Consider the following 15,519-nt stretch of genomic DNA (forward strand, 5'->3'; position numbering starts at 1 on the left):
GATAGATCTCCTAAGCTCCTACATAACTTGTATGTTAAACTTCACATGAATTGTTACCACTTTATGCTCAACATAACTAAAAGTAAACTGATTATTATCTTCTCATGACTGTTCTTTATATTGCCTTCCTTGGTCTGTGGTACGACCTCCACACAACAGTCCAGGCTAAGACTCTCCAGGAGCTTTGCTGTCTTTTCCTTTTCTTTCAATTCCTATCTCCAGTGATTTACCACAAAGCCTACCTATTCTACCTGTGAAACAGCTCTTGAAGTAGTGCCCTCCTTCATATCACTACTAATTGTCATTTACTGAGGCTACTCTACTGTCTTAATTGGTCTCTCTGACTCAGCCTCTCCCCCTCCCAACCTGTTCTCCACACTGCCCTCCAGAACTATGCTTCGAAATCTTAGTCTTTAAGTCACAGAGAAGCCGTGAAGACCCACAGTGCCTATCCAATAAAGATCAGACTCCCCAGCACGGCTCTATGAGGTTATTCCCAGGTCAGCCCAGCCTATATTTCCTGCTCTCATTTCCTATAATTCTTACTGTCTTCCCCTTATTCTAATTATATCATACAACCTACCAAATTCATCTTGTGGTTAAGAGACAAACAATACGAATTGCACTCATGTTAACTCATGTTCTGTGGCCTTCTGTGTAGGTACTAAGATGACAAGGAGACATTCAATGAGAGAAAGTCTGTTAACTCCAGAGAGTAAGTCCCAGTTTATAAATAGATTACATAGTTACATGATTTTCTCATTGTTTATTTCTTTTGCTTTCAGGAAATCTTATTTAAACATCCTGATTCTATGTGCTATGGGATAGTAGAATGGTTTATGTCTACACTTGAGTCATTGATTAAAGGCATAGCTGTGTCCTTAACCTCTGGATCAAGGATGGTGGAGGTAGCAAGGAGTCCCTGAGAAGAAAGTCATTGGGAACAAAATCTGAGTGGTAAAGTGTAACAGAAATGCTTCATGAGAAAAAATCTCCCCTCAGCTTTGGTCTTTGAAGATCTGCGTTTTATATTATCAAGGAAAACATTAGTTTTCCTTATAGCTCTGGACACAGAAAGACACTGGTTTGAATCTCTGTTGCCACTGCCCCCATTTCCTCTGGTCCTCTTCCTATACATATGATCCTGGACCAGCCATTGTCCCAATGATCCGCTCAATCTTAATTTCCTTATTTGTAAAGTAATTTCCTTATCTGTATCTTTTCCCCTATTAGCATGTTGGAGGATGAAATGAAATCATATAAAACACCTATGACAGTGCTTGGAGTATTAAAAGCATGATACCTTGTGCCCAACAATTATAGCTGCTAACTCTTTCTTGTCACCATTAATCAGGGGCCAACTTTAAATGAGTTCTCTTCTCATCAGCTTCCCTTGAGCTCTGGATCCTAGCAGAGTTACTTTGCTTGTTTATGCAATGACTCCCTGACAGAGTATGCATATTTCTTTTCTAGATTTTTTTCCACCGCATAATAGTTTCCTTTATGTTTCTGCACCTCCTGCTAAACAATGAGTACCTTGAAGGCAGAGTCTGTTTTACTCCTCTTTGTATCCCAGTTATCAAGTATCACAGAAAATGAGTAAGAAATTATCCAATATATAATTTGATAAATTTAAAAATATTTACATTTAGCAAATAATCTGAAGTGAAAAGAAAATAGGAATATAAGAAAGAATAACAACTGGCTTGCCAAGTGGTGTCAACACAGGCAGAGAGAAAGAGCTAATTTAGAATCACTGAGTTCTAAACCTGATGGCAGCTACACAGTTCCATCTGTTTAATCTCACTCCCAATGCAATGTTCCTGACAAAATGGCTCTTCAGATTCTGCTTGAAAAGTTCATAAAGAGTTTTTCCATGATTGGGCAGTTTAATTTCTAGAAATTTTTTCCTTATCTTGAACTGAATTTTACCCCCCATCTTATATTTGAAAATACAGAAATCAGTTCACTCTCTTCCTACATGAGAGCCAGTCACGTATTTCCACCTCACCATTTTTCCACCTCAAGCATCCGATTTGGAAATTATGGTATGATTTCACTTGTATATAATTCATTTATCCTTAAGCTTTCTAGAAGAACTAGAAATGCTTGGGTGGTCCTGGTGAATTTTTCTGTTAATATATGGCACCCGCTGAGCAAAAGAACACAGATAAGCTAAGTATATTTTAGCACAAAAGCAAGAGGAAAAACGACTTCAAATTTGGTATTAGGAAGATATTTTTCTTGATTACATAGATAATTTTGTTTTTCTATTGAAAAAGTAATATCAATTTCAAAAGTCATGTATTGCCATTGTATTTATAATTAAAACAGATTAATAGGTTGGGAAAATATGCTAGGATTTAGAGCAAACTTGTATTTCTTCATCCATGCAATAAGTATTAATGATGTTTACTATGTTCTAGGGGTGCACTTTGCCTAAATTGGCATTATCTAAGAATCTCTAGACAATATATATTTCTTTGTTCTAGTAATTAAATTTTTCCAACAGATAACAACTGTTCCTCTTCACCACAGTGATCTTAAGTTAAAAAAATAATGAAATAACATCTGTGATAAGAACAAGATGTGTATTTTGTTTGTGCATAAAGCTGGAGACAACATTCCAGAGACTGCTTCCATAATCCAACCACACAACAGCAGGTGCATTCTGCTCTGAGGTGGTATCTGTGTGACTGTCTGTTGTGAATGTTGTTTTTCTGTTTTCTTTCAAGAAACACAGCTAACCTTTACTACAAATTTCACAGTTTATAATACCTATGTCTTAAATACCAGGTGTTATAAATAAATATCTCACAAAAATTTCCCCATTCTAAATAATTTTGACCTCATCTGCTACCTACTGTGTTATTCATGTGATTCCTGTCTTCATTTAAGTACATGATACGTATGATTACTTTCTTTAGCCTTTAATATTTATATACTGTGATTTTACCGAGGGTAGGTATTCCTGGTTTCTGAGGTAAGTTCACACAAACAAACTTTACTTCCCTTAAAATATGTAGAAATAGATAGCAAGGATTCCAGTCCAAATGGAAGAACAGACTACTCACTTTGGGTTTCAATATGTAAGGAAAGAATTCACACTTGCATGATCAGCTTAGCTATTAAAACTCATCAATAAGAGATTAGTCTCCAGAAATATGTATCTTACTTTGTTTTTTTTTACTTATAATGCAAAACAAACATACAGCTATTTATAAAACAAAATGGACCAGTACACTTTTTGTCTTTTCAAATAAAATCTAAGTGTTATAACTTAGGTAAGCATTGGTATACTTTTCATACACTACAAAACTGACTCTTAAATCAGACTCTAGTTTTTAAAGTATTAAATGCATTGGTCTAGGAATGACAAAAGCTTAAAGAGCAGCTACTTGAAAAATAAGTGAACTAAATGAAGATTAATAAAATTATAGACATGAGGTTTTGATGTATCTTTAAAATATATTATGAAAATCTTTTGGAATAAAAGCCTTCAAGTTCTGTGTAGTCAAATCACTCAGCTATGTTCATTAAATATTTGGTTTATTAAAGACTTTTGTATATTCAACCAATGAAATATTCTATAGATATTAATACTCTATAGGTAATAATTAAAATAGATACTAATGTATGGATATTAATTAATATAGATGTTAATAGCTTACTGATATGGTTGGTCACATAAATTAATAACTCTAATATGAGTAGAAACAGGGAAAAGTAATTTAAATATCTAAATCAGAGTTTTATAAGACATTAAGAAAATACATAGGAAAAGACTGACCCTAAATGAAAGAAAAAATTTTTTCTGACTTTGAGGATCTCACATGTATTTGTATAGTGGGTTTTTCCCAAGTAATATGGTATTTCTGAAAAATTAGGTAATATGTACTTCATATTTCAATACAGTTAATATATACATTATTGTATGTTGTTTAGAAACTCCTAGGTCTAAGCCTCATTATCTAGGTGTTAGATTCTAATTCTCAGACTTCTTTGGGCACACAACAAAATATTAATTTAAGTTTTTGAAAGTAGATACATGAGATAAGCTCCTAAAGCTGTCACTTACAATGCTGTTCTTGGAAAGGAAAAATAAAATCAGTAATTCATCCCTTTAACCAGTGTTATGACATACTACCCTCTGACTCATAGGGTACAAATGCTAAATTCTGAATTTTGGATTGGTTTCTTTAAAACCTAACACTACAAAGTTAACTTCTACCCCATGCTGTTTTCCAAAGGGAGATAAAAATGATGTTTCGTTAATGTAAATGATATCCTGGAAGAGCATACCTAAAAAACATCATCCATAGCTGGGACAGATTTGACCTCGATGTGTACTTCAGGGAAATGTTGATAAAGAAATAGGCTAACATCTAATGTATACTGAGAGCATCATGCTTGTTCAGCAAGACCAATTTTTAATGGTTGTTTTCTAAATAATTATTTTCATATTATATAAAGAAATATGGTATTATAAAATAAATTGTCAGTGATATTCTCTAAAAAACTTACAGAAATGTATTTTATGCTGCTTATTCTATTTAATATTTTTAATTAACTGGATTTTATTTAACTTATTTAATTTACATAGTTGTTATCTTTTTCTATACATTTTTAAATTTCTTCAACATCACTAACAAAACGGCAATAGTTATCTCTTCATAATAATCACTCCGATGTATTTTCTCAAATGCACTGAATGCGCATGTGACAACACCTGTCTGTAACGTTTGCAGTTGCATTAATCTGGACACCTCACAGATCACGTTCTCAGGAGCTGACCAACATATTACAGCAAGTGTTGAATGCATGTAACAAAGGCCAGGAAATAACATAGTCTGTTTAAAACTCAGCATCTACTTTCTGCACTGATTATTTACCTGTGGTCCTAAGGGCACCATTCCTCTGGGAGGAGTCATTCTCTGCATTGGCCCGCCCATGTTTGGATGTCCTAAGGTAAAAGCATAAAGGTGTTAGTTACGTAATGAGCATGGGTGCTAACCCAGTGGCTAGTAGTCTCCCTCTGCTTGGTGTTTAATCATTGTTTCTTATGTTATCACTACCATGCATAATTAAGAGTTAGCTAACATAAATCAATTGGTCATGCTATAATTTGGTATAATTATACCAAAAGCGCAATTGGTATAATTATGAAATATTTATTCAAATAACAATTTCCTTTTAAAATAAAGGATTTCCTTTCGGATTGTCCACATCTATTTCACTTTTACATTAAACTATTACCTTGTTGTCGAGTTGGGTCCATTCCACTGGGAAGTAAAGGCTGACTTCCTGGGACACCTCCTAGTGCCTGGCATATTTAGTTAAACAAAATAAAAAGCAATATTGTAAATATTTATAAAATAAGTGCTTTAACAATTCTCTTTTAAAATTCCTATAATTACAGGACGCATTTGCTTATTTTACAGAATTTGTTATATTTCACATATTTTTCAATTCATTTATAAATTTAATAGGTGTATAAACCTAGTGTAAGTTCTTAGTTCTAAAGTTATTCCATTTTGTCCAATTTTTTGGCAGATAAAGTAAGTATTTTGGGGGAACAAATATCTAGGCAAAAAATTGTCCTACATCTTTTTAATAAGTATGCCTTTGCTCCAAATTAATTTACTAAAGGTACTGAGATAAGTAATTTTGCTTCTTAAATATGAGCTCTGTTTCTACAGATTATTTTACTCATTTGGGAGCAGCATTACTAAAATGCCAAGGGGCCAATCAATATTTTTTTTTGTAGTCACATTCTCCATAACAAACTATTTTGAAAAATAATCCTCCAATTAAGTTCAAACAAGCTGGCTGTCTCAAAACTAACTAGAGCTAAAAAAGATGGAGATGAACAGACTGTTGATGTGGGGGGTGATACTGGGTACATAGCGAACTGCAAGTTTCTGTAGTTGTCTGAGCTGCTCTTACAACCCATTGATATTATGAACTATATATGTATACACACATGTAATCCTAACAATGGGCAAAAATTAATAAAGATTCATTAATTTAACTTAAAGCAGAATAAATCTTGTCCAATTAGTTAAAAACTTCAAGTATTTCAAAAGAAATTTAAAGAATTTATATATCTAGATCAAAACAATTTACTTAATCACTTGAGATGCAGTAGAGAGCTGCCATTTCTCAAGCCATTTTTATAATCATTTGAATTTTTTTTGCTTACAAGCACACCCAATACATATTTATTGAATTTCTACTTACCTTTCCAGCCTCATTTCTTGCCATTGCCACATGACATTCTAATTTCTAGCCATACAAAATTTCTTTCAGTTTTTTCAATTGATGCATTCAATCAACTATAATATCTAATTGCCAACCATTAAATACAAAACAAAAGAAAACCTATAAATCAAACTATCTCTCCTTTCAAGGAGCTCACAGAAACCTAAGTGCCTATTGCTGACACTGCCTAATAAAATGCTTTCCTATGAACCTAGTCTTGGGTAAGTTTTCCTTCTATTTGCTTAAAACATGTGTAATTTTTTAAAGCTCAAACTTACAGAAAAATTCTACAAACACCACAAAGAATCCCCATATACTCTGACACAGATTGCCCATCTGTTAACATTTCACCACAGTCACTCCGTCACCCTTTCTCCCTCCTTCTCTGTAGGTAATTTCATCCCAACTTTTTTCAGAACCACTTGAGAGCCAGTTGCAGACATGATACCTCCATTAGCCCTACGTACTGCACAATGCAGTTCCCTAAACAAGGATGTTCTCCTATATAACCACAAAACAACTGCTCAAGACAGGAAATCAACAGTGGCGCAACACTGTCATCCAAGCCACAGACCTCATTTACATTTTGCAATTTGTCTCAAAAATGTTCCTTTTTTCTTTCTGGGACCAGGACCTCAATAAACACATGTTGCATTTAGTTGTCATGTTTCTTCATGCACTTCCAAGCAGTAACAATTCCTTAGCCTTTCCCTATCATGTTCTCAGCAGTTTTAAAGAGAATGAACGTTGAAATCTATAGGATGATCTGATGTCTCTTCATGCCTAGGCTAAAGTAAAATTTCCTTATCAGGAAACCACGGAAATGGTGCTATGCTCTCTTCAGTGATTATGTTAGAGGGCACTTGGTATTGAGTCATTCCACTATTGGTGATCTTGACTTTTATCATCCGATTGTGTTGTTGCCTGACAGGTCTCTATACCATAAGGTCATTATGTTTCACTATGATAGTTGCCAGATGGATTTGTTCTAGATTTGTAAGTTGGTATTCCAACTGTAAAGAGGAGCTTTCCTTTTTTTGCTTGCTTATTTATTTATTTATTTATTTAATGCTTATGGGTTCCTAGCATGTTTAATGGGTTGTAATCTATTATCATTATTTACTTTAATATTCACAAAGGTCCATCATATTTTGAGCATTTCTTTATAAGCAAAAGATGTTCCAGGCTCATCTCATAATTTTTCTGGCCTACCTCTGGAATTAATCTTTTCTCCATTTTGCTCTGATTTCTTCTAGAGCATAACAGTGTGTAAGCAACAAGATTTGTATTCTCAAGAGTGTGCATTATTAGTTGGGTGCATTGCTTTTAGACCCTCTTGGTAGGTGCTGAGCTCAAAAATCTAAATATGCATGTGTATATGCACATATATCTACATCAATGACTAATATCCTCCCTCTCTCTTGTACAGTACCTACATGAACTAGAATCTATACTCTCCAACACTGATTCAGCACCTCCAATCCCAATCTAAAAGTTTAGGATTATTTTCAGGCTTCTTTTTATGTTTCTTTCTATTTCCTCTGACAATGAGAAACCGGCTTTAATTACCTTCAATATTTTTTACTTATTTGCTTAATCAATGTAATTATTTGTTCAATATAATCTATCTCCCAACCAACAATGACCATTTGTTCTTTCTGCTCCCTCTGTGTGATTCCTCCCTATGTCCCTGAATGTTTCAGCATGCAGGGAAGGAAAGATGCCATGCCTCACTTCCATAGGCCTTGTCTTCTTCTCTGTATCTCCAACACACTATAAGCCCTGGGTGTGGACCTATCTGTGTCTCTTGGCTCAGAGTAATCAAATTTATTGAAGGAATAGGGTTTAGACGGGCAATTTTAGGAATCATCAGTGATAAATTCATAAGAATGGAATAGATTTCAAAGAGTGAAAAGAAAAAAAACATCAGATATATAATTATTTAGAAATACCTAGAAGAGGTAGGAAGGGAACTGAAAGTGAATAGGTGTGAAGTTAAGAGGGGAACTAAGACCAACATTTCAGAAAGCACAAAGAGAGTTTCAAAAAGGAAGAAGTGGTCAACTCCGTCAAAAGTTACAAAGATTCAAAACAAGTTGGACAGGAAAAGTCAAGAGCCATATGATTTCACTTACATGTGATATATGAAACTGACAGCAACAAATGATCAGATAAGAAAAACAAAACCCTACAAACTCGTAGACACAGACAATGGTATGGTGGTTACCAGAAGGAAGGGGGCTGGGGGAATGAAAGGTAAAAGGGGTCAAATATATCATGATGGAAGAAGATTCGACTTCAGGGAGTAAACACACAATGTAATATGCAGATACTGTCACCCCGATCAACTTAATTTAAAAAGACATCATTAGACACAAAGAAAAGTGAAGTAGGAGGAGGACTGAAAATATATGACTAATCAATATTTTCTTCAGTTGTGAGTTTGAAGTTCTTGTTTTTTAAAGTTTCCAAGTGGCTAGAGTTTTATACTCTGGACTTAGATTCTGAATTTCTAAGTCTCACTGGAGATATCATGTGTTATAACTGGAAAACATTTTCTTCAAAATTTTACTTTTTGTTGTTTACCTTGGCATATCAGAACAATTGACAAGTCTTTCCTTGTTTCTAGCCACCACTTAAAAATATAACGCAATCCTATAGAACTCTTGATCAATGTCAAGATTTACAATAAATTTAACTCTTTAGGCCCCAGAGTTTGTCTTTTAGAATAAGCCAAATCTCTAAGTTTTAAAACACTTTTTATAAGTTCTGGGATGACCAACAAGGGCATCAACAAGGTCATAATTACTGCATTCTTTATACCTTTAATATGAGGGGAAAAGAAATTTATACACCGTATCTTTTCATTATTTCATATTTTTAATAGGTTAAATGTACTCCATTCAGACTTGTTTAATAAAACACTTTGATATACATTCTTCATTCTATAAAAGATTACTCTGACAGAGAAAATAACACTCATGATGGGGGTGTTTAATAATCATAAAGATAATGTGAACAATAATATACACTTGTGAAACAATATACTTGTGCCATGAATTGTGCTAAGCTCTTTGTATTTGTTATTTCACTCAATGCTTACAATGGGACTATGAGGCTATCATTAATTCTTTTTGATTATGAGAAACTGAGGTTTAATACATAAATAACTTGTTAACTTATCCATAGTTATACATTGGTAAGTTGCAAAGCCAGGGCTTCAGATCAGATCAATATATGCCGAGAGTTCTAAAAGACAAGTTTTAAATTCTGGAATTTGAAGTGAATTAAATAATACAGTATTTTAATAAGACAGAAATAATTAAATGAAATAATTTCTTGCTTCAGAAAAGTCTTACTTCTTTTAAAAGGATATGAAACCAATGTTAAATCCATGTAGGAACTTAAGATTCTGGTGAATATACACCAGAATATTTCCTTGAATGCTGCTATACAGTCTGCCCATAGAAACTAAATGCTCACCAATAGTGAAAAAATTTATTAATTTTTCAATGCTTTCATGATATAATTCAGGTAACAATTCTGATCTACCCCAAATTTTAATGGGCCTCCTCAATATGAAAGGAAGTAGAATAATAAAATAAAGGAAATTCAGGACTAGAAGGGATTTTGGAAATACCTGCATCCACTCTCATTTTACTGGGAAAGGCACAAAGGCCCAGAAAGGGGGAGGGACTTGCACAAAGTCATGCGATTGCGCTGCTGGGGTTGCAGGCCTTGGACCTAAGGTACTTAACACAGTTAAGTTCCTTTTGACAACATCACTGTCCTTTTTTCTATAAAAATCCAGTAAAAATAGAAAAGACAGTAAAACACAGAAATGTTACATTCAGTGTAGGAAGAAATTTGTCTCCGAAGCACAACTCACCGTTTGATATATAGTTACCGATTTTCCTTTGTTCCATAGCTCAACCACTGTGACTGCACTGATACTGTAGCCCTGTGGCACATGTGGCTATTTAAGTTAATTAAAATTAATAAAGTTAACATTTTTGTTCCTCAGTCCTTCTCACCACGTTTTCGGTGCTCAAAGTACAATATTAAAGCTGCTGTACACGGCAGTGCCAACAGAGAATATTTCCATCCCCCAGAGTGCGGTGTTGGGCAGTGCTGAGTCAGATTGATATAATACTGTCAGCCCAGTTTATGGTGCAGCTCTGCATCTAGAATGGTGCCTGGCATGCAGTAAACCTCCACAGATGTTTGTTGGCTGATTGAGTATTTCTGAAGGAAATTTTGTACAGCTCTATGAAATGTCCAATCAAATATATGGCAGTGCATTTTTTGTACTGGCTTATTTCCAAACAGGGTATATTTGTGACAAAACAGCTTCAAAATAATTAGGTATGTTTGGGTGAAGGTAGTAAACACTGTACCTAAAAGCTCTGTATAACTATAACTTACACTGAGTAAGACCACATAGCATTAACTATGCAAACTTTTATTAGTTTGGGAAGGAGAATGAATTTTTTGGTTAGACATTGAATTTGTTAATTTTCTTTGTCCTACAATGGTAGAAAGTAATTGGAAATACATATATGCCAGGATATACATATAATTGAAATTCATAAAGAAATAATTTTAATTGTTTCATTAGATTTCACATAATTTAAACACATTGATAGTGTAATTATCCCTAAGAAACAAATAAATAAGGAGGTCCCAATGAATAGAAAGGAATATTTTTGACTGGTAAAGAAAGCTACTTTATGTTTTCATCATTAACCACTAACTTATATTAAACACATGCAACATATTTAATTTTTAAAGCTAGACATTTGTTATAGTTATCCTTACAATTTTAGCTGTAAGACTCCTACCATTTACTCAATGTAGAACATATTTCTCTTTATGCAGCTGAAGTTCTTCTGTTTTCATACTGATATCATTAATTAAAATCAAATTCTACATGCAAAAAATTTTCCATAACCAGAAAATTATTGGTAAAGGACATGCTAGATATCATTCATCCTTTATTAAGAGAACATGTGAAAAGGAGTAAGTATATAGTTTGTTTACAATATCTTGGTTATATGGGGATATAGTAAATTCATTTAAGTATATTAAATAAATGTCCTGACAACTTTTTTTCCCTGCTCAAATGCTGATTTGTTCCCTATCTGAACCAAGTAATGAAGTGAAGTCTTTTTAAGATTGGCTTATCCTTAGCATCCATTATGCTTTTCCTTTTACCATGTAAAAACTATACATTCAATATTAATAAAGGATAATCATACATTGAATAGCCAGAACTAATATCTTTTTTCTAATCACGAATTACTACCTGCTTATTGCAAACTTTAAAAATACAGAAAAAAATCACTCATAATCCTACCACCTAGAAATAAAGGATCTGATCATTACAGTCTTTGTGGCAAATGTATGTATATGGAGAGGGGCGCATGAGTGGGGGATTCACTGAACATGCACAGTGATATAGCAAAGGTGATGTACTATACACAAGTTGTGCCTTCTTTTTCACATTTGATACTAGATAATGAACATTTTATCCTATCTATAAATTTAATTGTACAGCATGCCTTTTATAATAGCTGCATACTATTTCACCATTTAGATACACCATAATTTACTTAACCACTTATCTACTATTGGACAAATAGTAAACACTGTAAAATAGCTTGATGTAAAATAGCTATTTTAGTAAAATAGCTGGATGTAATGTGCTTTTAGAATACCCAAATCAGTTTTAGAATAGAAAGTGGTCAATGGCATTAACTATGTGTTACTTCAATTCACATATCTATTGACTGAGTTTCAGGAATGGTCATAAATAGAGTATAAATTCTCAAAATTCTATAGGATTGATAAATCAATAGTTCATTCTTGGTTTCACTCATCAACAGTCTGTATTTCTGGCTTCTGTGGTTTTCCTCATCAGACTGCTGAATGAACATTGTGACTTTTTCTGCTGAGACATTTTATCTGTGAGGAGGACGAAGACCTGCTCTGCTGGAGGTTGTGGATACTTCAACACCAACAGCCCACTCTGAGAGCTGAACCGATTCCAGTGTAAAATTACGTAGCCAAAAATGTTTTTTTGGACTTAATGTATGTTTCATATGTTTTCTCATATATACTTATTCTTTGCCAAATTGTAAAATTTTGTAATTTGACTTTCTTTTAATCATTTTAGAGATTATTACTCCTTCATACATTTTTTGGCATAGTGATATTACACCATTTTCCAAATACAGTTATATGAATATACAAACAGCATAAATATAAACCATTGGGAATTTAGTTCAGAACCATAAAAACCATCTCAGGAGAACTTGTATTAAAATCTATAGTCTAATCATGAGTAATTGTAAATTCTGAAGGATCTCTTTATTAAAGGAATGTCCACTTACTATTTAAAATGATTAGCCAACACAGTTGAAGAGGTTAATATCTCACTTTTTACTTTATTGATGTAATCTAATGATAAAACCGGATTTCATTAGTTTATGACTACTGTGAAGATAAAACTAGAAATAGTTAATATATTTGTGTTTCTGTGTTCATCGAATCTGAGTTACTCACTAAACACATTTCTGCCAACTCTACTTTAATGACCACGTAATGAAACTGGAGCACTGTGTCGTTGCTTTAAAGGGCCATGCTCTTAAATGTTAAACATTTTCTAAAACTGTGTATTTATAGAATTAATTTGCATAGAAAATTATTCTTAAAATAGTATAAGTGTAAATAATTATAATTTGAAAGTTACATGGTTGAACTAATGAAGTTTATATATCTGTTGGGGGGTGGGGGGCAAAAAGGAGCCACTCACATAAGAGTACAGTCGTTTTAAAATACTTTCAGGTAAAGACTGTTTGAAATTCTGGAGGAGAAAGAGCCTGTCTTGTATCTCTTTATTACCTTTAACTTTTTAATTGCCTCTTTTGCAAACCTACATGAATTATAAACTTGTTCTTTAAAAAAATCTAGATTTACAAGTCCACATCCCGACACCAACACACTCGTCTTCCTAAAAGTCCTTCCCTTTGTCAGTCTGTACAGGTTTGAAGCCTCTCACGGTGTCTTATCCATAACAGGCATTTCAACACCAAACGGATGGGACTCCATTCTGTCAGATTTTCATCATGATACGGAATAAATAAAGTCAAAAAATTCTAACAATATACTTGTGCAAGAAATTCACATTTCTTTAATTCAAATTTTCAGGAACCTCTTAGGTGTATGTAATATACAAAGGTATGAATGGGATGTCTGAAATACCATGAATATTTTAATAAAATATGCAACTTCTTGTTTTTTAAAAAGAAATTTAGAAGACCCAGGCACCTATATAAGCACATCTGACTGTCAACATACAGAGGTTCACCCACAGAGAAAATAAAATTCCCGTATATTCAAACACATGGCATCTGTGCACTTCCCTTTCCTATTTCATGCCCTGTTCCCATGGCCCTATGTTCTGAATGCAGATTCTGAAGGACAGGACCCCTCCAGCTGCTGATGTGGGGACTTCCAGCACTGCTTCCTGCTTCAAGTTGTCCCTGGAGGTGAGTGTGGGTGCTGGCACCCTCACTGTGCACTACAGACAGACAACACCAGCAGAATGGGACATTTCAAGAACACTGCATAATTTCAGTAAGAGCTGAGAGAGAAGAAACAGACTCTGTTGCTACAAAATGTGTTAGGGAGTGCAACTTTCTTCTATTTTTGGTCAGGAAAAAAGTGGAAATAGAGAATGAGACTGAAAAAGAGAATTTATTGTGATAATGGGTTTACTTTGAACCTGGGAAAATGCTGAGGTATACAAATAGCAGATTTAGAGAAAGTGACAAAAGAATTATCTTAACATAACTAACTATTCCATACAGCTAATCATTTAATTTCTTTTTGTTATCTGTATCCTAAAATTAAACTATAAACTCCTTGCAAGTAAAAATTGTGTTTTATTCACTTTAACAAATAAATATTTATGATGTTGATAAAAAACTATTCAAGGACAAATGTTTATACAATCTCAGAGCTCTTGTAAATAAAAACGTTAATAGACCTATTGTTAATTAGTTATTGATAGCTCTAACCCTTCAAGGAGCAGCTCCTTTTATGTCTTGTATGTCAATATAATTGGACAAAATTGGTATAAATGTTACAGCCATAATATTGAAAATATATTTAAAAATAAACCAAAGTATGTTCATAGAAAATTTTATTGCCACTTTTAAATGAGAACATAATCAGCATTTAGGAAAACTGTACACATTTAAAAGTTAGGTTCAAAGTAAATGGTAGTTTCTGAGGTTCAATAAACCTTTGTTCTGTAGAGATCTATACAGTAAATACTTGAGGGCTGCAGGACATGCACAGTCTTCACCATGACTGCTCCATCTTCCTTTGCAGTGCAAAAGAAGCCACAGAAAATACATGAATGAAATTCAGTGTGCCTGCATTCCAGTAAAACTTTATTTGCAAAAACAGTCATCCAACCTATGGACTGCAGTAGGCCAACCCTTGAAGTAGTTTGTATACTACTAGAAGTAGCATTAAATGGGATAGAGAACAGACAACTTAATATTGTTATAGGTAAAAAGTATTTGTGACATTTTCTATTTCTTTACTGATTCTTAAAATAAACAAACAAACAACAAACAAACAAAAAACTTCAGTAGCACATAAATCTTACCTGGTTAGGTATCCTCAGTGGGGGCCTTGGACCTCCAGGGTACCGAGGTGACATAAAAGGCTATTAAAATAAAACAAACAAATAAACCAAACCAAACCAAAAGAAAAAAAACAGCACAATGTAAAATACAGATCTGAAAATAAACTGCTTAAAAATTTTTAGAACTATACAAAACATAAATCAATTTACTTCCACATGTGATTGTTTTCAGTAGAATAAATGATTTTAAGAAAAATCACCACTGTATTTTATTTTTTGTAGAATATCTGCAAAACTTTCCAAGAAAATTGTAAAAATACCAAAAATGACTAAAGTAACTAAAATTTTTAAAATGTGAATTATTATTAGATAATGATATCTAATTGGCAAAACAAATTAAGAAATTGTTTTGAATCTCAGTAAAGACTTCTGGGAGAGGCTTACTGGTAACCTCATTATACAAATTGGGTTCTAGGTATATACTTTTGACTGAATTATCCAGTTTGGTTATCAATTTCCTTAAATAATTTTAAAGTTGCCAAATTTCTTCACCTTTTCTTTTGTAGCTTTGTTTAAAATGGTGAAGATATTTCTTTTCC

The 15,519-nt window shown here is 33.3% G+C and overlaps 1 protein-coding gene across 7 annotated transcripts in view; it reads right to left on the reverse strand.

Moving 5' to 3' along the window:
• The window catches only part of SSBP2 (single stranded DNA binding protein 2), a 251,897-nt gene that overhangs the window by 51,133 nt on the left and 185,245 nt on the right, over positions 1 to 15,519 (reverse strand). For 5 of the 7 annotated variants that reach the window (XM_028508444.2, XM_028508482.2, XM_028508452.2 and 2 more), the window contains 3 exons: positions 14,942 to 15,001; positions 5,257 to 5,323; positions 4,893 to 4,963 (listed from right to left, as the gene is read on the reverse strand). In XM_028508444.2, the coding sequence (XP_028364245.1) occupies positions 4,893 to 4,963; positions 5,257 to 5,323; positions 14,942 to 15,001 (198 nt within the window). The remainder of the gene's footprint in view (positions 1 to 4,892; positions 4,964 to 5,256; positions 5,324 to 14,941; positions 15,002 to 15,519) is intronic. The other 2 variants (XM_036020485.1, XM_028508471.2) reach the window with 1 other exon arrangement.

Source organism: Phyllostomus discolor, chromosome 3 (genome assembly GCF_004126475.2).
Source record: "Phyllostomus discolor isolate MPI-MPIP mPhyDis1 chromosome 3, mPhyDis1.pri.v3, whole genome shotgun sequence".
NCBI classification, from domain to species: domain Eukaryota; kingdom Metazoa; phylum Chordata; class Mammalia; order Chiroptera; family Phyllostomidae; genus Phyllostomus; species Phyllostomus discolor.